Here is a 21,837-nt window from a genome sequence, read left to right as displayed (position 1 = left end):
AAATATAAAGTTTAAATAAGATTCATACTTTCATAGAGCTTATAGTATAGTAGGAAATGGGACAGATGAAGATATAACTTTAACATATGATACCTGCTAAGTGCCTTTGAGTTATGAAATAAGGAGCTACTTGAGCTCCTAGAGAAGGGATCATGTGTTTGTATGTTAAAGAAGAGATGGCACTTTAATAAGTCTGAAAGGGTGAATAGCAATTTATCATGCAATGGAGTCCAGATTAGGAAGGGAGGAAAATAAAGCCAAATGAGATGACAGAAGAATTAGGGAAGAGACAAGAGGTAGGTAATAATGAGATCATGTGAGGTCTGAAAGAATGAAGGAATGAGAGTCACAAAGGTGTACTAAGATATGACTCCATTGCATATTTTCAAAGTGGGACTTATTCTGAGTGACCATGAGGTAAACAGTATGGATGAATTGGTGAGGAGATGAAATGACCTGAAAATGGGAATCACTTAATTTCAGGTCCAGACACTGTAAGACCAGGATTTCAAATAGTCATTAATTTGGGCACTGAAGTTTTTAAGATTAGGTGATGAGAGTGACAAAGTTAAGATTTGTGGACCAGTTGTTGAAATCATTCAGGAAAGACAAGAATATGCTATTTTAGTCAATACTGGCAAAAAAGATGAGAAAAAGATGTCATGTCGGTCAAAAGGTAGGTATTCTTTTGCATTTCTATCTCATTCCAATGAATATGTATTTAAATCAGAAAAAAAATTTTATGCAATAGTATGCTAGTGGTCTTTGAAATGTGAAGTAACCATCGCCACCTTGTGGATGACAAAATAGCAACATCCAAAAAGGGAAAGAAATCACAATATATTCCCATTATGGGGGGGGGGTGCACATTTTTTTTTAACTCAGCTGATCACCCTCTGACTGGACTTGGCTCTTTATACTTTACACCTAGTTCCTAAAACCAAACCTGCCCTCAAAGGATAAAGATTTTTCTATTATCATGGATATTTGAAGGTTTTTAATGTCATTACCAAAAGTGTTTGAAAGATGGCAGTTCAAGGCTTATAGATGGAACAAATTCCCAAAGTCACAATTTTGATATACTTTCTAACATGTCTCTACTGAAAGAAACCTCACGGATTAATGGAGAGATGACTTGTTATTAGGAAGGTTTGTGTTCAAATTCTCCCTTTGACACATTTAGGACCCTAAACAACTTAATCTTTTTGTCCTTAAAGCTAGTTTCTAAAACTGAGATTTTCTCTCACCTGGACATGAGAGATTAGACAGAAGACAGAGATTTACAGATAGATAAAAAGGCCCAGTGTAGGAGCAGGAGTCAAGTGTTATCCGATACAGATTGGTTGTGTAATCAAATCAAGGTACTGTAAATTTAAAACAAAGCTTTCAGGTTGCACTATACTTACCCACACCAATGAAATTATAGATTATTCAAACACACAAGTTACTTTTCAAGCACTTTCAAAGATCTAATTGCATTTTTTAAAAACCTCCTATGAAGAGTACAGATTAACTTTCTGTTAATGTACTTCCCTTTACCTATTATAGGTTTGTATCTTAGATAAGGAGACAGACCACCATTTACCATCCGGGTGGCATAGTAGCTAATGGGCTGGACTTGAGTCAAGAAAATTTTTATGAACTGCTAAAACTTAGTAGAACCAGGAAAACAACATGTAACAATGAAATCAGGGATTACAATAAAAAATTGAAGTGTCTGCTGTGAATTCATAATGATCAAGTTTGACTCCAAAGAACATAGGAGAAAAGTTCAATTCTATATGAATTAAAAACAGAGGCCCAAAGAGTCACATATGTTTATTTTATTCACTCTCATATGCAAAAGCTAGCATACAATAATTATAACAGCAAATAATTCAAGCATGCTGAGGGTCTTCATGCTGTTGGTTAGTTCTCTGTTTAACTGCACCTTTAAAAAATATTGCTTCTTTCTTATTTTCTAGGAATGTACCTCTAATAGTTATACACATGTAAATTCAGAGCTAATGTGTGTATAAGGAAAATTAGGACAATATAATTAAGAAAAATCAAAATCCATGGAAATTTTTGTTCTTGTAACAAAACAACAGGCTCAACATTTTCTTCTCTCAAGCTACTATACAGTCAATCACATCTTTCCTTTGACCTTCCATTGACTTCTAAATGTCAGTCATTCTCAATTTGTTTCTGGAGCTCCAAATCCTCCCAGATATTTTCATGGCAGATGTTGGGTAGCTATTTAGTGATAGTGTGATCATCTTATTGTACAAAGTCTGCTTAAACCTCTTACCTTGGTAATCAGAATTTAATGTCTTAGAAACTTCTTGAGACACCTTAAAAGGCAACTGATAAGTTTCTTCTACCTAAAACCTCAGCTGTTATCAGTAGTATTAATACTGTACTATTAACCACTGGATTTTTATTTTCATTTTTCAATTCTAGGTTTAATTCAACAATTAAGAGATGCTTCTAAATAAATATTAGCTGACTTGGTGGCTTTTGTACTTCCTCCTGAACTATTGTAATTTTCATTAACCTAAGCACATTGCTCAAGTTGGTCTATATATATACACATGTACATATATATTCCATAAATATATATATATATTCATATGCATATATATGTATATGAACAGTAAGAGTCTTAATTAATGTGGGTGACCTAAGACAATATGAAGTGTCAGAGTAAACCTCTGTGATTTGCTTCATCAGAGAACTAGTATTCTAACTATTGGGACAATTCTGTTATCAACCCTGGGGACAAAAAGAGAGTATCAAAATATTATGGAAAATCAAAGCAAATGGAGATGGGACAAAGATAAGTAAAATCAATCCCTTTTCCAAGTGCAAAAATACTGTTTTAGTATAATAATATTCTTCCCATTACATAGTTCTTTTTTTTTGAAAAGCAGTAGCTCTCAAGCTTGAAATAGATGTGTTTGCAGAAATTGATTTTTGGTCAGTGATGGATAGCAGTTCAAAGTGAAAACACATTCAAACTAATCTAGGCTCTTAAAACCACCACCCAAGTCCTTCACTAGTGAGAAAGGTGGCAACTTAATTTTAGTCATTGCATTTCATTGCAAGCAGCCTCTTAAGGTTGTTGCAGGATTCTGATTTTTTTATAATTATGATACCACATAAAAGTACCACATGCTTCCAGCAAAGAACATAAAATACTTCAAAAACTGAGCAACCCCCCCCCAAATAATGACAAGTTATAGTCCTATATGTTGCAACTTTATATACAGAAAACCTGTTTTTAGGCTATTCTACTATAAATATAGCTGGGGCACATCTATGAGCAGAAATGGTAGAGAAGGATGTATGACAAAGCTGCACATTTGCATAGGGAACCCTTTTGTCAATAGCATTAAAGGTCAGCAATCTATGCAAAACATTTTCCATGTATCATGCATTTACCAGTGCAAAAATTATCACAGTATGTTTAGAATTTAGGAATGTTAGAAGTAGGACTTAGAAGTATATATACATTTTTTCTTTTTTGGACAAAATACATACAGGAATTATTAGATGCTTAAAGGAGAGCTCCTTAGTTGATTAAATCCTATCCTTAGGGGCAATTAGTTGGTGCAATGGATAGAGCACTGGCTCTGAAGTCAGGAGGACATGAGTTCAAATGTGGCCTCAATTTAACAAATAGCCTTGCAAAAGTCACTTAACCCCATTGCCTTGCAAAAAAACTCCCCCCAAAACCAAAAAATCATATTAAGTAATTTAAAATTTAATGTTGGCACATTTTTGTTGTAAATGTGTTTTTGTTTATGGTCCTTTGAAATTTCCATTTGTCACTTATACAACTAAATGACATTTAACCTATGGAAAGATTCAGAAGGCATCAAAAGGAAGTCTTTGTATTTGACTTTCAAGTTTGCAAGTTCCAAATTAACTTTTATCATAACCTTGACAGGTAAGATTTTAAAAAGGAGTAAAGTATATAAAATAGATTAACCATTTAAATGACTGAAATAAATAGCCATAAAGTACACTATTTTTCAAGGAGTATATCACCAAGAATTTTGAAGCTTATGAAAATTAACAATAAGCTGAATAGCACAACTATTAGTATAACAGAGTGTTATTAATCACAATTTGTATGGGGACAGGCAGGATAAGCTGGGTGCCTTAGGAAAAGAACTGGAAGTTTCAGAAATAGGTTTCTGTATAGACAAACTGCTTCCTTTAACCCACCCACTCCCTCAGCTGTCCCCGCCCCCAAATATATTTGTGCTCTTTAAAACCAAACAGGACAGTGCTGTGTTTGTATTTAATAAATTATATTTAAGTTCTGCAGAATCCAGCTGTCAGACCTGTAACTTAATATCTGCCACATTCAATGTGGTTCCATGTTGGTTTATTGCACTATTGGCACTGCAATTTCAAATCTTTAGTTTTTCTTCAGAGAAAATTTGACTTCCAAGAAATTTCTGGTATACCAACTGTTTCTTCTCAACCCTTTACCAAAGTGAAATAATATTCAAACAATTTTTAGCTATAAAAAGAAACATTCTGTGAAATATATACATTTAGAAACTGGTTTTATTTTAAACCAAGTTTTAAAGTTCTTAAAAAAGGATCTTTCCAACAGTCCTCAGTTTAACATATTTGCTTCTGATGTCACTGTTAAAAATATTAAAACACCAGACTTTTAAGAGACAGCAATTTAGTGATAAATGACTTAGCTCAAAATAGAAACTCCATATTTCATAACCCTGAGGACAAACTGAAACGCTCTCTTAGAGCGTGAAATGAAGCTGACCCTATTGCTTCTATGGCTAGTGCAAAGGCAAGTGAGAGAAGGAATGCAAAGAAGTCTTTACAACCTAACCTCTGTAAATCCAACATCATTTTAAATAGTGTATTACTTATGTGCAAGGAAAATCAGGAGAGACAATAACACTTTATCCATTCTGCATAGTTAAAACTGAGCTAGCTAGTTATTCCAGAAACTTAGTTGGCTCTTCTCCAGGAAAAAGAATTCCGTCTTACTCATTCAATATGGCACTTACCATAGCTTCTCAAAGGAGAGAGATTATTTTTACCTAAAGGGTTCTCATCAGCCTAAGATTATTGATATAGAAAAAAGTTCATTAAAAGACACTTCTGAGATGATGCTGTTGGTATAGGAGGGAAAAAATCCAAGACATCGAAAAGTCAAGGAAACATAAATTTCCTACAGATGTTCCCATTTAATAAGACTAAAGTCATAGTCTTTGTTCATTAGAATTCATATTGATGTGTAGCTCTCTGGATGATTTTTATAATTTAATTGTTATCTACTTAAAATAAAATTACTTGAACATATAGGAGGCTTGCTTCCCTCCATTAGTTTTGAGTTCTCTCCCTGCTGTGGCTTTATTGGTAAGTCCACAGTTATTCGCATTTCCATTTCTCTTAGGGTTTGGACCTATGGGTGATTTGAGGGGCTTAAGATGCTCGAATGAGGACAGAAGCATCTGTGGCTGTTTGGGAATTCTAATGTTACCACTAGCCTGAATCTTAGAACTATTATCACCACATGGCAAGTCGAGAAGTTGCTGCTTTGCCCCTTCATTTGGCTTCTTCTTCTTTTCCTTCATTCTCATTTCATAGTTTTGCTTCTGGGGACATGACCTGCTACTAACTGCATCAACAGTTTTGGGAGAACTCTGGAATACATAATATGATGGGTGGGCTTCTTCACAATGAACTTCTCTCTTTCGAAGATGAACTGCCTGCCCAGGGACAAACTTTGTAAATCCTTCAGGATGCGTCAACAGCCTGCTGGATAAAGCACTTGGAAACAGCTTGCTTTTCCCAGGGCTCTTTGCAGACCATAAGGTACTAGGAGCAGTTTGAGGCCTTGCTTTGGCGAGCTTTATTTTTTCATTTTGTATGGTTTGCATTTGGAGCCACTCCAGTTGAACAAGTCTGTCAATGTACTTCCCAAGAGACTCTATTGTCTGTGGGAGGGGCTCATTTTTGTACTGGGAACTTGTGGAGGAAGCCATGTTATTTAAATCCCAAGAGTTATAAGGAGGCGGGAGAAAGTCAGGATAGTAATATTCAGCCTGCTCACAGCCTTGATCAGTGTGGGGATCAAAACAAACTGGATCAATCTCTTCAGCTCTAAGGTTAAGCTCGGGTGGTGTGAAAGGAGAAGGTGGAATAGGAATCCTTTCAGAATCGGAAAGATCACTTGCACTGTCCTCATCAGCATTTTCTTTAATAATACTCAATGACTGAACATCAAGAAATAATTTGCCCACTGAAGGTTCTGGAAATCTAGAACCAAATGGAGTAGCCTCAGCAACAGATCCTGTAATATTTCTTTTAGGGTCTCTTTCTATACAATTATGTGCTTTAAGTTCATCCTCAGTCCTTTGGGGGACATCTATAATACTGCTTTTCAACTGAGAAGGAATGAGGGGTAATTGAGATTTACTCGACTTTTTTTCTACGGGATTCTTTTTCTTTGAACCCTTTGCTCTATTCAGAGGTGGGCCAACATTCGTACTGCTGCAGAAAAGAAAGCAACCATTATTCATGGAATAAATCATAATACAAACACAAAAATTCATCCAATGGTTATTATAAGTTAAACAAAATAGCAACCCTTTAGTTTTACTTCTCAATTATTATCCAGTCTTGGAAAATTGAAGGTTCCCCCTAAGTTCCTTTGCAGAAAGGATAGAGACCCACAATAATTAATTTTTTCACGTAATAATAGAGGACATTTAGTACAATCACATTTTTCTAAACATAGTTAGAAGTATTCTCCCCCCAGAAGTATCCAGAGTGAATAAATTAATTCTATTTCACTTATCTATTAAACTTTAAAATGGTGTTTGGGGAGAGAGGAGATTTGCTTCAATTACAGCATTATTATGGTTTTAGAGAAATTCTGCATGCTTTATAAACATTGAAAAAACTGCTGTCAAAATCCTAATTCTGTTGTGTTTGTGATAAACAGTGCTTAATAACATTAACAAGTAAAATCCACAGCTTTAGTTTGCATGGCCATCTTTAATTTAAATGTAAATAATATGCAAAGTGCATGTCTCACAGAACTTAATCATCAATGAAATCGGTGGTGATTGTGAGCTACTAAAAATTCTTTATATTTAAAAAGTGCAGCAAAATCACAAATCACCTAAACTCTTATTAAGATATATTTTCAGAGAATTAGAGATACATTCAAAAAGAATTGTGATTAACTGAATGGAAAATCAGTGCCTCACAAGAAGCAGCAAAACCTAGCAGTTGGAAAGAATGGAAAGAATAAGAACAGGGCTGCACTTTAAAAGTTTAATGGATTTAATGAATACTATAAGCACCATTAGTAACGTCATAAAAAATTCTTATAAGATTTTACTTTTTTTTTAATTTCTTAGTTCACAGGATTATAAACTGAAAGAAAAGAACGTTCTTGAGACTACACATCAAAATTTGTACAAAGTTTCATTTTTAAGTATCATGGGGGTTCAAAAAGCATAAATGAATAGCTTGCAATTTGATTTTTTTGTTGTTACATAAAAATGGGGAATATGGGGCAAGCCTGATGTCCAGGAACCTTTCTAGGCAAAGGCTATAATTCTGCAAAAAACAATAATTGTCTTTGATTCATAAAAATGTGTCTTGTTTCAAAAAGAAATCTAAAATTATAATGATCATAGATTTACAACTAAAAAGGGTCCTTAGAAGTCATTTCATCCAATTCTTAATTAAATAAGAATTCCCTACACAACATGCCTAACATGTAGAATGTGCCTTTACTCAAAATAACCATCTTCTTGCCCCCCCTTCCCTTCACTCTCTTGCTTGACAACTCATCTCACATTTCCACATCTCTGTAAATATTATATCGCTCAAGTAAAATAAAGTTCCCCATTCCATGTGGGAAAGAACTGATTTTTGTCTTTGTTTGTTCTACACAGATTCTTACAGGTAGGCTCTTAATAAATGCATAAATCTTAATTGAATTATTCAAATTAAAGAAAATAAGTAAAGGTGATTAAGTGATTTGCTTTTAGTCAAAGTTATACAAGAAAATCTGTAGAAAGCCTTTAGCTTGTCTATTAGCATGTCTATGAGTATAGTATAGTAGAAAAGGCAAAAATTTAAGAGTCAAGAGTTCTGGGTTATGGTCCTATGACCTTGGATTGGCAATACAGGTGGCAGTAGAAAAAAAATGCTTAATTTACAATTTCAGAATTAGGAACTATTTTTAGGTACATGTACGATATGTTAAGAACAAATTTGTAAAACAATGGAATTATACAAAAAACAAACAATACTTTACCTGTTTTTCTGAGAAGACTCATTCATCCTATTCCCTTTCTTGTAAAAACTCCGTGATTGAACATCATCTAGGTTGCTATGAGATATCTGTAAAATAGGTATATGCAGTAAGAATCATGGTGAAAATGTAGAAACTGAGCATGAAACCTGAGCAAGTTCATTCTACAAAGTACATTACCTTTTCTGTAGTACTGGAGATATTCTTACTCAACCTGCTTGAAGATGGTGTCAACTGAGGAAATGGTTTCTTTATTCCTTTTATATTTGGAAGGGATGTTCCACTGTTGGAACTAGAAAGAACATAAAACCTCTTTTAATTTATTGTTACTATCCCTTGCAAATAAACCTATCATCAGTATTGGATTGTTTAAAAGCGAGCAAGATCTTAAAAGAAAAAAAAAAGAAAGCTCAATACAAAACCTGTTAAGAATAAAATATTTACCATACTCTTCAGAGTATAGTAATATTTACCATTCTCTTCAGAGATCAGCTAAGAAATGTACAATGATTTTATGCATAATCATGTCTCCAAGATATAAGATCATGATGCTATAATTGCTCTAAATGACATCTCAATAACATATATATAATATTCATATATATAAATATATATATAATATTCATATATACATAAATATATATATATACACACAAACATACTTTTTTAGTTATAGTAAGTTGGGTAATAATGTCTTAGAATGTAGTAATTGACTCTTACATAGCCCATTGTATCTGGAAGAACCCATATAATAATATTCACTTTGTTCCAATTTGTTGACAACTTGATTTTGCTGCTCTTAGGCTACCCTTAGAATTACCCCCACCCCACCCCCAATTACAATTCTAGTTCAGCAATAATCAATAATCAACAGAACAGTGTCACTTTTCTTGGAAGAGATGTGTCAATCTACTCTCCTTAAGGTCCCACTCACCTCAACTTTGCAGACCAAAATGCCTCAACCTGGCCACCATTCTCTTAGTGTCATCATACTCAATCAATTAGATAATGTAAGCTCCTATCCTAGAGAACAAGGGTAGCCTTTGCTTTTGTATTCATGTCCTGAGCAATTAACACAATGACAAACTAAGGACAATCAACAATTTAACACTTCTTAACACAGTAAACACTTAATAAAAGCTTTTTCTCATTCATTCATTCACATATTCCTACATAGAAAAAGTAAAGTGAAAGTTTATCATCCAAGACAGGTGCAGAGATGTTTTTTTAAATTACCTTGTCCAAAAGAAATCCAAGGCCTTAAAGTAATGGTTGGATGACTACACAAAACCAAAAGAAGGCTCCCTAAAAGTTAATTAGTGAAAATTTCCTTAAATTGTATTCAAATTAAAAGGGAAAATATCCTCGAATTTCTGGAAAGAAAAAAGTCTCCAGCAAAGACAAATGGGAATTTACACACTCTTCAAGAAACGTCTTTAATGAAAATATCTTAAAATTTCTCATCAAAGGAGTGGCTGACATCCTTTGGGGGCCTGGGGCACAAATACTCATTGATTGTATTATATATAAAATCAATGAATTAAAAAATAAACCTCATTACGAAACCTTGGGTTTTCACAAACATCACCCATGGGTCTATTAAATCATGAATAATCTACTGAAACAGCCACATCTATCTGGGGCTAGTTTCTTATGAATATGCTGCATACATTCAAAATAATTTCCCCCCCAAAGTGCATACAACATATAGACATATATCACATATGGATTTAATTCACTTATCGCTCCAATAAATCACAATCACTTTACTAAGAATGAAAATTGTTTACTAACATAAAGGAGGAAAAAAAAACCGGTTTCCTTACATTACCATTCTCTGGCGTGTTTCGTAAGTCTGGTTTTCCTTTTTCTCTGTCCCTCTGGGCAGTAACGAGGGGCAGTCTTTCATGCCTGGTCCCATCACTGCTCCCAAGAGAGTACGTCTGCACCTTTTTCATATCACTTTTCCCTGTAAAGCCAAAGGCTCCTGCTCTTTTGTATATTTAAGTCAGAAGTTGAGATAAGAAAAATTCCATCTGGCCCTAAAGACGCAGTAAGCAAACCTGCATCCTCTCTCACGTGGCTTTAAAAACCACCCAGCTGATTCCAGTTCACAAATTGCTTCTCGTGCTCCACTGCTTCATTAAGGTCAGTGCAATCGTTCATCACACAAAATGAACGAGACCTTGTCTTTCTGTCACCAGCTAGGGCATGACTGAAAAATAGAGGCACAGCAACCCTCCTCCCCCCATTCCTGAGTCCTTTGGGCCAGCAAAGCATTATGGGCGATGTGCAGAATGACGCTCCCCCTTACGTAGAGCCGCTTCTACCTACAGGTAGAAATGATGCCTCCTTGGGGCTGTGGTTAATGCGGCCAAAGGGACTTTCATGGCGAAGCTGGTTCCTCAAATGAGCTTCCGCCACCAAATGAAATAACATCATTCCCCAAGGGAAGACAAACTAAAAAGAATAAAAATCCTGGTATGTGCAGCAATAATTCAGTCATCTTTTGCTTAGGCAAAGACACGTAGGCATCTATAGTCATCCAGATGCATTTGGAAATTAATTGCGCCTGCTTATCACCCGCTGATGCAGAGGGCTCCCAATGGATTAGAGAAATACGAGCCCCGGCCGCCTGGCGGACTTCCTCCCTCCCAGCCGCTTGTCATCGCGACTGCGGCCACCGGCCCGGCGGCTGCTAAAGGAAATTTAAAAAAAAGAAGCAGCGGGGGAGGTAGCTCTGCGGCACGCAGCGGAGGGAGTGGCCGGACGGGCTGGCCGAAGCCGGGGAGGAAGGAAGAGAAGACACTCGGGGAGTGGTCGGCCGGGGCGGCCCAACTCGAGGCCCCCGAAATTGGGGATTCCGGTAAGGGCGCCGGGCGTCACGGAAGGGGCGGGCCGGGGGCTCGGCCCCGACGAGGTGGGGCTGTGGGTGGGGCAGGGAGCTTACCCTTCCCTAACCTTTTCTCAGTCTTCCTTCTAGGAGGGAGAAGCCCCTACCCCGCCCCCCACACGCCCCCGGCCCGGCTCCCAGACCCAAGGAGGAAGGAAAGGCGCCCCTTTACTACGCCTTTTTAATTGCAACAAACGGAAAAGCCGGCGAGCGCAGGAGGAGGTGCCCGGCCCCGGGGCCCCCGGCCTCGGCCCTCCTGCTTCGGGTAACGGTACCGCGACAAGGGCTCCGCAGCCGCGCCGGCGTTCTCCCCGGCGGCCCCGGGCATGTCCAAGGGGCCGGATTCCCTGGTCCTGGCCCCCTCCCCTTGTCTGCGGCAGCCCGGGCCCCGGACGGCCCTGCGGAGCCTCAGCAGCCTCACCGACTTGAACCGGGGCATGTCCCAGGCGCCGAGGCCGAGCCACGCCTGCCCGGCGCCCCCGCGGCCGCCGGGGCCCTCCAGCTGCGACCCCAGCCTGAGGCCCATCATTCACCGCCGGGCCCGCTCGCTGCCCAGCTCCCCCGAGCGCAGGAAGAAGGCGTCGGGGCCCGCGGGGGCCCAGTGCAGGCCCGGCTGCAGCAGGCAGCACCGGGTGCGCTTTGCGGACGCCCTGGGCCTGGAGCTGACGCAGGTGAAGGTCTTCAACGCCGGGGAAGACCCCTCGGTCCCGCTGCACGTCCTTTCGCGCCTGGCCATCAACTCGGACCTCTGCTGCAGCAGCCGCGACCTGGAGTTCACCATCCAGTGCCTGGTGCCGGACTTCCCGCAGCCAGCCGACGGCCGCGACTTCCCCAGGCGGCTGCAGGGCCAGCGGCTCTGCCTGGAACGGGCCAGCGGCTCCGACCTGGGCGTCAGCGGCACCATCCGGGTGCTTAACGTGGCCTTCGAGAAGCAGGTGACCGTGCGCTACACCTTCAACTGCTGGCGGACGCAGCAGGAGGCGGGCGCCCACTGGCGCAGCAGCGACGGCCATTCGGACCTGTTCACTTTCGGCTTCCCCGTACCCCCCTACCTTCTGGGGCCCAGTTCCGTGGTCCAGTTCGCAGTCAGATACCGAGTCGGGGGGAATGAGTATTGGGACAACAATGAAGGCCAGAACTATAGCCTCAGGTGCCAGAGCCACCCTCTCAAAATGCCCCAGGAGTGCGAGGAGAGCTGGATCCACTTTATTTGAGTCCGGGTCGCAGGGGGATGGGGTGAACAGTTTGCTTTGGGGTAGACTGCCCTAGGGGCTAATTAAAAGTTTTGAAGTTTATGTCCACCCTGTGAACCTCTTGGAACATTTCCAGCACGTTACCAAGTCGATCCTTAACAGGCCTATTTTAAATGGGAGCCAAGCTTGAAGAAATCACAAGGAAATGTTAAAATAAGAATGAATAAGCCCTAATAACAGTTTCCCTTTCTGCTGGACTCCACCCCACGCTCCTCTAAAATCTAGATCATTTAGCTATTAGAATGGAGCTCTGCCAGGCCTCCTTTCAGCAATTTTCTTTATTCTAAAGCTAGAAAACAAACCTATTCTAGTAAAGTTTTGAAGAGTGTGTATGTGTTCTAGAAAATTAATTTTTTAGTTTGGGAGACCGATTCCTACTGTGTAAATGTGGTATTTATGGATGTTTGTAGTCATCTGGCAAGCACTGCCTTCACAGCTTAGGCTTTGCCAAATATTTTTGGAAAGGTCATTTCTTAGATTTGTAGGAAGAACTCTGATTTTTGCATGTGACCATAGAGCTTAGGCATGGTTAGCATTTGTGATCTTGATATGTTTTCCTATAGACAAATGCCTTCCTAAGAACAGGGACATTTAGGATTTAAATAGGCTTAAAAAGAATGAGTAGTGTTGGTTGTGTTGTGTTGTGCCAGGCTTAAACAGACTGTATCACTCTCTCGAGTATGAAGAACATTATGGTACCTCATGGAATTCTGCACATGTCTCCAGTCAAATATGAGATCACCGTTTACTTGTCAATTCATAGTTTACATCTCTGTAAGAAGAGAGGACTATTAATAGTACAGAATTGTAAACTGAATCACAGAACCGTTCATGTGTTGTGGCTTCCCTACCATGTGGGTCTATATTGCACATGGGCAATACAGAATAGATTGAAAGCATAATCACTTCTGCCAAAATACAAATACTCCTGCAGTCAGCTTTCCTACCTAATATATTTCATTATAAGTCTAATAATTATTTGTCTACACTGTTATGTGTTTTATCGCATTATTCTATTTAGATCTGAAACTACTTGAACATTTTAAGAAATCTTGCCTTAAATTATTGAATTTACTTATCCCTAAACCAAGAATACAGTTTCAGGTGAAATAGGTTTTTACTATTCCATTTATGACGTTAAAATGATTTCTTACGTTTGCTCAAATATCAAGATTATGTTAGTCATTTTTGAGAGTGAAGATGTTCCGTAAAATTACAAGACATTCATCAAGAGCAAAAGCATGGTGGTAATAAATCCATAGATCCATGTACTTTTAAAAAACTATTTAACCTTTGTGTTTGCCAATATCAAACACCTGTAAATTTTAGCGATGATCTCTTGTGCCTTCAGGAAATAGAGAATTTTACATTCTAAATCATTTTTTAGTTTTTTTCCAATTTTGTAATTTTAGAAATGTTTAATCTCTCTCTCTCTCTCTCTCTCTCTCTCTCTCTCTCTCTCTCTCTCTCTCTCTAGCCTACAGATAACATGGATAGGACTGTATTTTCTAAAAACATACCACAATTATATAAGAATTCATTAGTACAATAATGACTTCTTTTGGTGCTAAGTGGTATCACTAGTATAACAGATGTCAACAATTTCACTAAGGTTTCAGATGGAAAATATTGTAACCAATACTGTGATTTAAATTTTTGAAAATTAGTTGAGATTTGTTAAATCAGTAATTTTAAGGTGGTTTTGCATTTTAATCCACTTTGCTTGTGTTTTAAGAAATCTAAAGAACAGCAAGTTCTGTCTCTGTAATCTCTTAATCTTTTGATCAGTCAATTCTCTGAATGGCAACTGAACCATAGCTGGTTCTTAAAAATTGTGTACTACATTGTCATGCAAGAGAGAGACAGGCCCAGTTACATTTCCTGTTTTACTGTCCAACTAAGCCAAAGGCTAGGTCCTGGCCTCCATGCACTTATCCCCTGCCAGATGGGGGAGCACAGATCATTGGTTGGGTGTTGTTTGCATTATTTATCAGTGATTGCTAAATTTTTGGAACATAGCTAAAGGATGAAAGAGAATGAGTAAAATTCACACTCATAAAGAATTAAGTGTTTAAAAAGATAGGAAATAACATAATTATCCTACTTAAATAGTGCATCTTTAGGGTTTGATAAGGTAAACTCAAGGTGCCTTTAAAATGATCAAGATTTAGAAGTTTTAAAACCTGGACTCTATGAACAATTAAAAGACCAAATGTGGCTAACTATTCAATAGGGAAGCTATGGAACACCAAAAGGTCTTTTAAAAATATATATATTAATATCAAATATCAATTGTGTGGTTTAAATATCATACTGGATTGTATAATTAGTAGGTTTTCTCTTTGATCATTTTTTCTGGTAATTTTTAAATTTCTGCACCCATTTTTTTCACTTATTAAAAGTTTTAATATATTGCACATGTTGCTGCTCATTTCTAGAGGTATTGGGTGTGTTTTCTTTGCCACTTTGGTATAACTGCTTTAAATTATTTTACTCATAAGTTTTTCTCTCTTAAAATGATTAAGTCTATTTTAGTAAAAAAAAAAAAAAGTGGTGGTTTTATCCTAAAATTTCAATGACCTCTATATATGTAATAGGGTAATCTAGTGTAAAGGAGGAATTTTTGTTTATTGGAGTGGTAATGCTAAATTTTCAAAAGAATATTAAGCATTAAAGTCTATTCACATATCTTGTACTATATGTCAAAACATGGATGAAAGTCATGGATTCAGAAAAAAAAAACATTTTTACATTTACCTCTGTGAAATGACAAAATAGCCATACAGTATAAATATCACTTTGTCTTACCTCTGATTTAGGAAGCGTTAAAAACTGCATAGTTATCAGGTGTGGGATTAATTTTAAATCATTTTTACATTTTACCTCTATGAAATGACAAAATAGCCATACAAGTATAAATATCACTTTGTCTTAGCTCTGATTTAGGAAGCTGTTAAAAACTGCATAGTTATCAGTTATGGGATTAATTTTGAAACCAGAGTTTCATTATCTCAGAATTCATTAAATACATGGCACATCTCTCATTTTTTCTGCCAATGAAAAGTATTTAATGTTAATAGTTAATTGAATTACACATATATGTATATACATAATGTATAGTAGAAAGTGACCCAGGAAATTTTCTTATGTATTGAAATTCTTGTGGCACTTCCAATACCTAGTTGTCAATGGCCCATACTTTTTTCTAAGGAATTGTTTTATTATATACATTATTTATAATTAGTTATAGGGGACATAATCACAAATATTTCATTTAAAATCAGGTTTTCAAAATTTAGAACTAGAATAAGTGTTGGGTAAAGTCCAGTATCATGACTTAAGTCATTAAGAAGTCTGTCTGATGGAGAGAGTTCCCTAGTTCTTGAGTCAGATTTTCATTGAGGAGTTATTTGCCACATCTTTTGGAATAGTAATGATTTTTAAAAATCTGAAATAGTTTGAGGCTTTTATTAAACATTTAATCATTAGTACTTTTGGTGTGAGTATGAAGGATTATTGTTTACTGAAATATTTTAAAGACCAGAGTCTGATAATTAAACTGAAATACTAATTGAATTTGTTCTTCAAAAATTGTAATAGTCCATGTATATAAATTATAGGAACATATAAATTTAAAATAACGAGACTTTAACAATCAAATCCAACTCCTTAATTTTTACCACATTCTATAAATGTAAAATTACTTTCCCTAGGGCATCCTGCTAAGTTATTGGCAAAATAAGATGACATCATCCATGTCTTTGAACTACCTCTAAGTTAGATTCTCTTTTTACTACCTCCTACCTCATACAACATCTCCAATGCTACATTGTGGAAAAAATAAAACACTATTTTCATGTCTGAGTGGATTATCTGTAGTAACAGTAATCTAATTATTAACTCATTTTCCACAACAACCAATCCAACACAACAAAAACTAGTATGCTCTAAGAAGAAATGAGTTCCCTTATTCTTTTGGCCAGCCATTCTTTATAAAGGGGGGGAAAAAAGTCTACAGATACTAGGTTAACTCTAAGTTAAGATAAATTGAGTTTGTTTTCAGAATTATTTATAGACTATTGTGAAATACCTATACTACTCCATTTTCAGACAAAAACTAGTTCTTTGTCATAAATACTGCCTACTTTGTCCAAGTTAGAGGACTGCTATATACTTTTAAAAGCACAACTTATCCTTTTAAGTATTTCCTTATTTAAAAGAAATTCAGTTCATATAAAGTTATTGAGTTCTGTTAAATTGAAAGCACTGGGCTGAGAGTTAAGAAACAATTCATTTGCAATCATAGTATAATTGGGGATAGAGTAAATACAGGGTGTCCCAAAAGTTTTAATGCAGGTTTGTGGAAGCTTTAAACTAAAAAAACTAATTTTAGTGTTAGGTAAGGAAAATTATCTACTAAAATCTCAGGAAGCTATATGAAGGAGGAAGAATTTGAGTTAGACTGTAAAAGCTGAATGGGATTTATGTGTGTGGTAATGAAGGGCAGAAGTGGGTAACAGGATTCTCTTTAATGCAGATGCTCCTACTTTTTTTTTGAGTTAGGAATTCCTTTAGCAGTCTGGTTAAACAGTATGAACTTTCAGGAAAAAATGTTTTCAAATGCATAAAATAAAATATAAATGGTTTCAAAACTAATTATACTGAAATAAGTTATCAAATTTTTAAAAAGTTGATAGGCTTAAGATTAAAAACCCTCCTTAAAAAGGAACTTTTTTTACGTTTTTTTTTTTGCAAGGCAAATGGGGTTAAGTGGCTTGCCCAAGGCCACACAGCTACATAATTATTAAGTGTCTGAGACCAGTTTTGAACCCAGGTACCCTGACTCCAAGGCCGGTGCTTTATCCACTACCCCACCTAGCCACCCCAGGGAACTTCTTTTTAAAGGTTAAGTTTACTTTTTTTTTATGAGATTTCATTCCTAAGGGTAAAGCTTTTGCTGAAGTCTGAAATCTTGCAGTTGTGGAAACAAGCCTCCCAAAAGTGCCTTGGCCAACTTCACACAAGCAGTAAGTAGTATTAATTAGTCTTCCATACTATGCCATTAACTATTTGTCCAAATTATAATAATACAACTTGAGTAATGGATCTTAATAGTTTAAAAATTGATGAGACAACTTTTTAAAGCATCTGAACCTTACTGTATGTCTTAGATGCAAGATAGCAAATTTCTTAGGCTGTAGTGACATCTACTGGCTCTTTGATATTTTCTCCTTTAAGACCATTAGATGAGATTCTTGGAATGCTATTATATTGATGATTATCCTGATTATTTCAACTTCCTGAACAATGGAGGGCCTCCTCAATTATCCATTGGTTCTCAGAGCCAATGCTATAGAGCCAAGATATCTATATCTATATCTATATATCCATATGCAATTCTCAGATTATAAATATAGTTTATTAAGTTAATACATAAATCTTAGATGCTGCAAGTGGATGAGCGGGACCCAGGATTGAATAGGAAAGTAATCTATATCATTTAGAAATCTGTACAATGTTTTTTAATTATTTCAAACCTTACTCTTATAGAAAGCCATCATTCCTAGTGACCCAACTGATTGTTCTGTATGGTTATAAATAATGTGACATGACTAAATATTCACAGTAGCAGAGAATTAGGAAAAATTAAAAGATTGCATAGAAGTAATCTAATATTACTATGACTTTCTGTGGCTAAAATGTATTTCAGGGAGCATATTAATATCTTGTTAGAAGAACTGTGAATTGATTTAAATATTTTGGAAAGTGATGTTTAATTATTGAAGGACAGTGACTAAACATGTTTATATCCTTTAGCCCAGATTCCATTGTAAAATTATTTGACAAAAATAAAGGCTATATTACACCAAAATCTTTACAGCAGCATATTGTTTCTCTTTTGGGGAGTGAGGGTGGGGGAGATGTGGTAATAGCAAACAAAAGGAAATGGTCGAATATTAGGAAATGGTTAAACAAACTATTGCAATGTAACGGATATTACTGTCCTGGAACAAGTAATGACTGAAGAATAGAGATAAGCATTGGGAAGAAATGATGAAGTGACACAAAGCAAAATAAGCAGAACCACTGCAGCAATGTAAATAGAAAGGGCAACAAGGCAATTGGCACAACATACTGCAAAATTACAATGACCAAGTTGACCTTAAGGAAGAGATATGAGAAGATACTTCTCCCTGTACCTTTCCAGGGATGCAGTAAAAGTCTATGGATATGCAACATTACTTATAACTAGTTTTTCAATATGTTGGTTAGTTTTACTGAACTCTTTTCCCTTTTATTTCATTAGCTATATTATTTATAATTTATAAATAATAGTTATTCTTTATTATTTTATTCCTTATTGTTCTCTAAGCTAGGGGAGGTTGGCCTGGAAGTGGTGGGGGAGATGAAGCTGATGTAAATTCAAAAATATACCAAAATGTATTTAAATAAATGAAAATTCATTTAAATCATCAGTCTTTCTAAAAATAGTATTTGCAAAATGAGTAATAAATCCATAGGCTGTAATAACAGCCTATAAACTCTCTAAGCATAACAGCTAGGGAATGACAGAGGTGTTATTAAAGCCAATTAAAACCATGACTATGACCACAGAAAAACTCTAAATTGCTTTGATTTTTAACAATGTTTGGTGGCCATCTACATTACTTTCTTAAGGTTTTAAATATTAAAGCATCACCAGTCAGGAAGCATCTCTCAGCAAACATCTAAACAGATTTGACAACATTAATCATGTAAAAGTTACATGGAAGAATTTGCCATCCTTGTCATTAACAAGTAGAACTTTACAAACCACAGACTAATCACAGCAAACATCTAAACAGATTTGACAACATTAATCATGTAAAAGTTACATGGAAGAATTTGCCATCCTTGTCATTAACAACTAGAACTTTACAAACCACATACTAATCACAGTTTTGTTGCTATATTAGAAAATAGCGCGGTTTCCACCGTCATCAATGAAAGATTTGAAGTAAGGCCTCCAGCATCAAGGGGCTGAAGAACTTTAATGAGCATCTGTGGGAGGGGGGCAAGATTGGCAGAGGAGGTGAGCTGTGTAAGCATGGTATGCCCCTCACCCCTGTGACGGGCATCCTTTCTCAGGGGCGTTTTCATGGGGGTGTCTGGAGGGAGGCTTAGAAGCAATAGATTACCAGGGGCTCCTGGGCTCTGGCCATGCTTCGTCCCCTCCGGAGGGCACATCGGAAAGGCCTCAGCAAGCGTCTGGCTCCGGTTACGTTGCACAGTGGCGGCTGGGCCGGGTCGGCGGCGGCTCCCCGCCCTGTCCCAGTGGAGGAAGCCGGGCGGGGACTTGGGGGCCGAGGCCTAGGGGCTCCCCTGGGGCTTCGGCCCGGACTCCCGCCCGTCCGCGCCGGGGGCGACCCCCTCACCCACGGCCCGGAGGCCGCCCCGGGAAGCCGAGAGCCCCGTGGAGAGTGAGGCCTGGGAGGGCGCGGGGGCCGGGCCGCCCAACCTGGAGGAGGTGGGAGGGGGGACAGAAACGCCCCCGACTCCTCCCCCATCCCGCCCTGCCCCACCCGCGGGCCCCGGAGCGGAGGCGCCACTCAGAGAGGAGGCGGGAGCAGCCTCGGCGAGGACGAAGGTGATTGGAGGAAGCGTTTCGCGCCTTTTTCTCAAGAGTGAAGTAGCCTCCGGGAGCAGCTGCCGGGGGCAAGAGGAGCGGGGCGGCAGCCCCGGGGTGCCCGCCAAGACGACGCATTTGGCGAGACCGGGCGACAGGTCCGCATTTTATTTCCCTATCAACCGCCGGGACACCGTGGGGTGGCGGGCAAGGTCGAAAAATCTCCTGGAGACCCGCCGGAGAGGCCCTCTTCCCCAACGGCCGGCCGAGGTCGGGCTAACGGCCCCTGAGGGGCGGCGGAGAGCGGGGGCGGGCCTGGCCCTGGCCGGGGGTGGGGGGCGCCTTGCATCCCAGGGGCTTCCCTTACCCGAGGTGGGCCGCTTGGGCACCAGCGCCTTCATTTTCGCGGTTGGTGCATGCCTCCGTGGTGGGAGCCTTTCCGCCCCTGCGCCCCCGCTCCTCTCCGGGGATGATCCGGGCCGGAGGCACCGGGCGCTCCGCAGGACGGAGCGGGCAGCAGGGGCCTTCCGGGGGCACCGTCAGTCCTCTCGCTGGCACTTTAAAACCCGAGTTAGAAGGATCACGTTTGGGCCCCGTCGGGAGAAACCTAGGCCTAACTTTGCGGGTTCCCTAAGCCAAGCGTCGTGGGGGGCCGGCTGGGCGGGCGAGGGCCTACCAGGCCATGGTGAGGTGATGAGCGGTGAGGGGGATCTTCGGAATAACTGCGTTTTCCCTCCCGTTTCTGGAGGAGAATCTTAGGATCCTCGAAGGGGCCTTAACACCCCGACCAACCCTCCTCCTTTTACAGATGAGGGAACTGAGGCCTAGAGAAGTGAAGGTGACTTACCGGTGCTCACACCGGTAATAAAAATGTGTGTGGCAGGAATCAAACTCAGATCTTTTGACTCCAAATCTGATCCGAAGTCCACTTTTCCTAACAATCACAGAACCATTTTGCCCTTCACAGAAAGGGTGGATTTCTAAACCCAGAAAAAATAAGATTTTGTCAAAGAATGACAATTTTAACATTAACCCCCACGTTGCAAAACTTGACAAGAAATTTGTTGTCCCCTTCAACAAATTACCATTTCTTAGGTCTGATTTTATCTTCAAGAAGAGTAATGACTGAAAAGTTAAGGATATTATATTCCATCCTGTCTCCTGCTTAATTTCTTGTTTAAAATTGAGAATTTTTTATAACAGTCGCCTCTAATAGGTATTTTGTATCAGGAGTTCAGCTGCTCCCCCCCCCCCCCTTTTAATTAATGTGCTTGGAAAATTTTTTTTCCTCCTTTCCATTTCCATCTGTCTTAAGGGTTTAACTTTCTCATTTTGTTTACTGATCTTTCTATATTTATTTATTACTAACATCTTTGCATATTTTAAATTTTAATATTAACAGAGGAAGTGAAAGGATCTTGGTTATGATCCTTGCCTCCAAAGTAGGGTCTTTATACTCAACGAACAAATATAGCATAGGATAGTGGGAATGGTAAAAGATAGGAACTTTTGCTTAAGATTATGTGTGACATTAAACAATTCACTTTACTTCTCTGACCTCAGTTTTCCAACATACAAAATGAGGGAGTCAAATAATCTCCAGCACCCCTTTCAGCTCTAAAATTGTTATATTACATCGTTCAAGTAAATATGAGTGATTTGATTCGTGCTTAATAAAACAATTTTGAAGGAAAGAAAAAAAAGTTTCTGGTTTTGGTTTGAATCACTCAATAGTGCATGCCAAATGATTTTTTGGAAAAAACTTATGAAAATAGTTGTATTTATG

At 38.4% G+C, this 21,837-nt stretch overlaps 3 protein-coding genes across 7 annotated transcripts in view; 2 read left to right on the top strand and 1 right to left on the bottom strand.

Moving 5' to 3' along the window:
- Positions 1 to 995: 995 nt before the first annotated feature.
- LOC141504959 (protein FAM217B-like) lies at positions 996 to 20,564 on the bottom strand. Of its 5 annotated transcripts, none has more exons than XM_074210386.1 (4): positions 20,419 to 20,564; positions 8,480 to 8,591; positions 8,303 to 8,388; positions 996 to 6,519 (listed from the first exon to the last, which is right to left on the bottom strand). In XM_074210386.1, exons 3-4 carry the CDS (start codon positions 8,326 to 8,328, stop codon positions 5,313 to 5,315), a joined length of 1,233 nt encoding a protein of 410 aa, XP_074066487.1. In that variant the 5' UTR covers positions 8,329 to 8,388; positions 8,480 to 8,591; positions 20,419 to 20,564; the 3' UTR covers positions 996 to 5,312. The 5 variants fall into 5 exon arrangements, with proteins under 5 accessions (XP_074066487.1, XP_074066486.1, XP_074066483.1 ...); XM_074210385.1 differs by lacking the exon at positions 20,419 to 20,564 and adding an exon at positions 19,624 to 19,830; XM_074210382.1 differs by lacking the exon at positions 20,419 to 20,564 and adding an exon at positions 10,126 to 11,277.
- On the top strand, positions 11,440 to 13,921 carry LOC141504960 (protein phosphatase 1 regulatory subunit 3D-like). Its single transcript, XM_074210387.1, has one exon. The coding sequence runs from the start codon at positions 11,519 to 11,521 to the stop codon at positions 12,404 to 12,406; it is 888 nt and encodes a 295-aa protein (XP_074066488.1). The 5' UTR covers positions 11,440 to 11,518; the 3' UTR covers positions 12,407 to 13,921.
- Positions 19,972 to 21,837, top strand: part of SYCP2 (synaptonemal complex protein 2) — a 129,869-nt gene continuing 128,003 nt past the window's right edge. The window contains exon 1 of the mRNA XM_074210381.1: positions 19,972 to 20,209. The gene's annotated coding sequence lies outside the window, so the exon portion shown is untranslated. The remainder of the gene's footprint in view (positions 20,210 to 21,837) is intronic.

The sequence above is a fragment of the Macrotis lagotis genome, chromosome 1 (genome assembly GCF_037893015.1).
Source record: "Macrotis lagotis isolate mMagLag1 chromosome 1, bilby.v1.9.chrom.fasta, whole genome shotgun sequence".
NCBI classification, from domain to species: domain Eukaryota; kingdom Metazoa; phylum Chordata; class Mammalia; order Peramelemorphia; family Peramelidae; genus Macrotis; species Macrotis lagotis.
The sequence above is the reverse complement of the archived record's forward strand: the minus strand, read 5'-3'. Positions and strand labels throughout refer to the sequence as shown.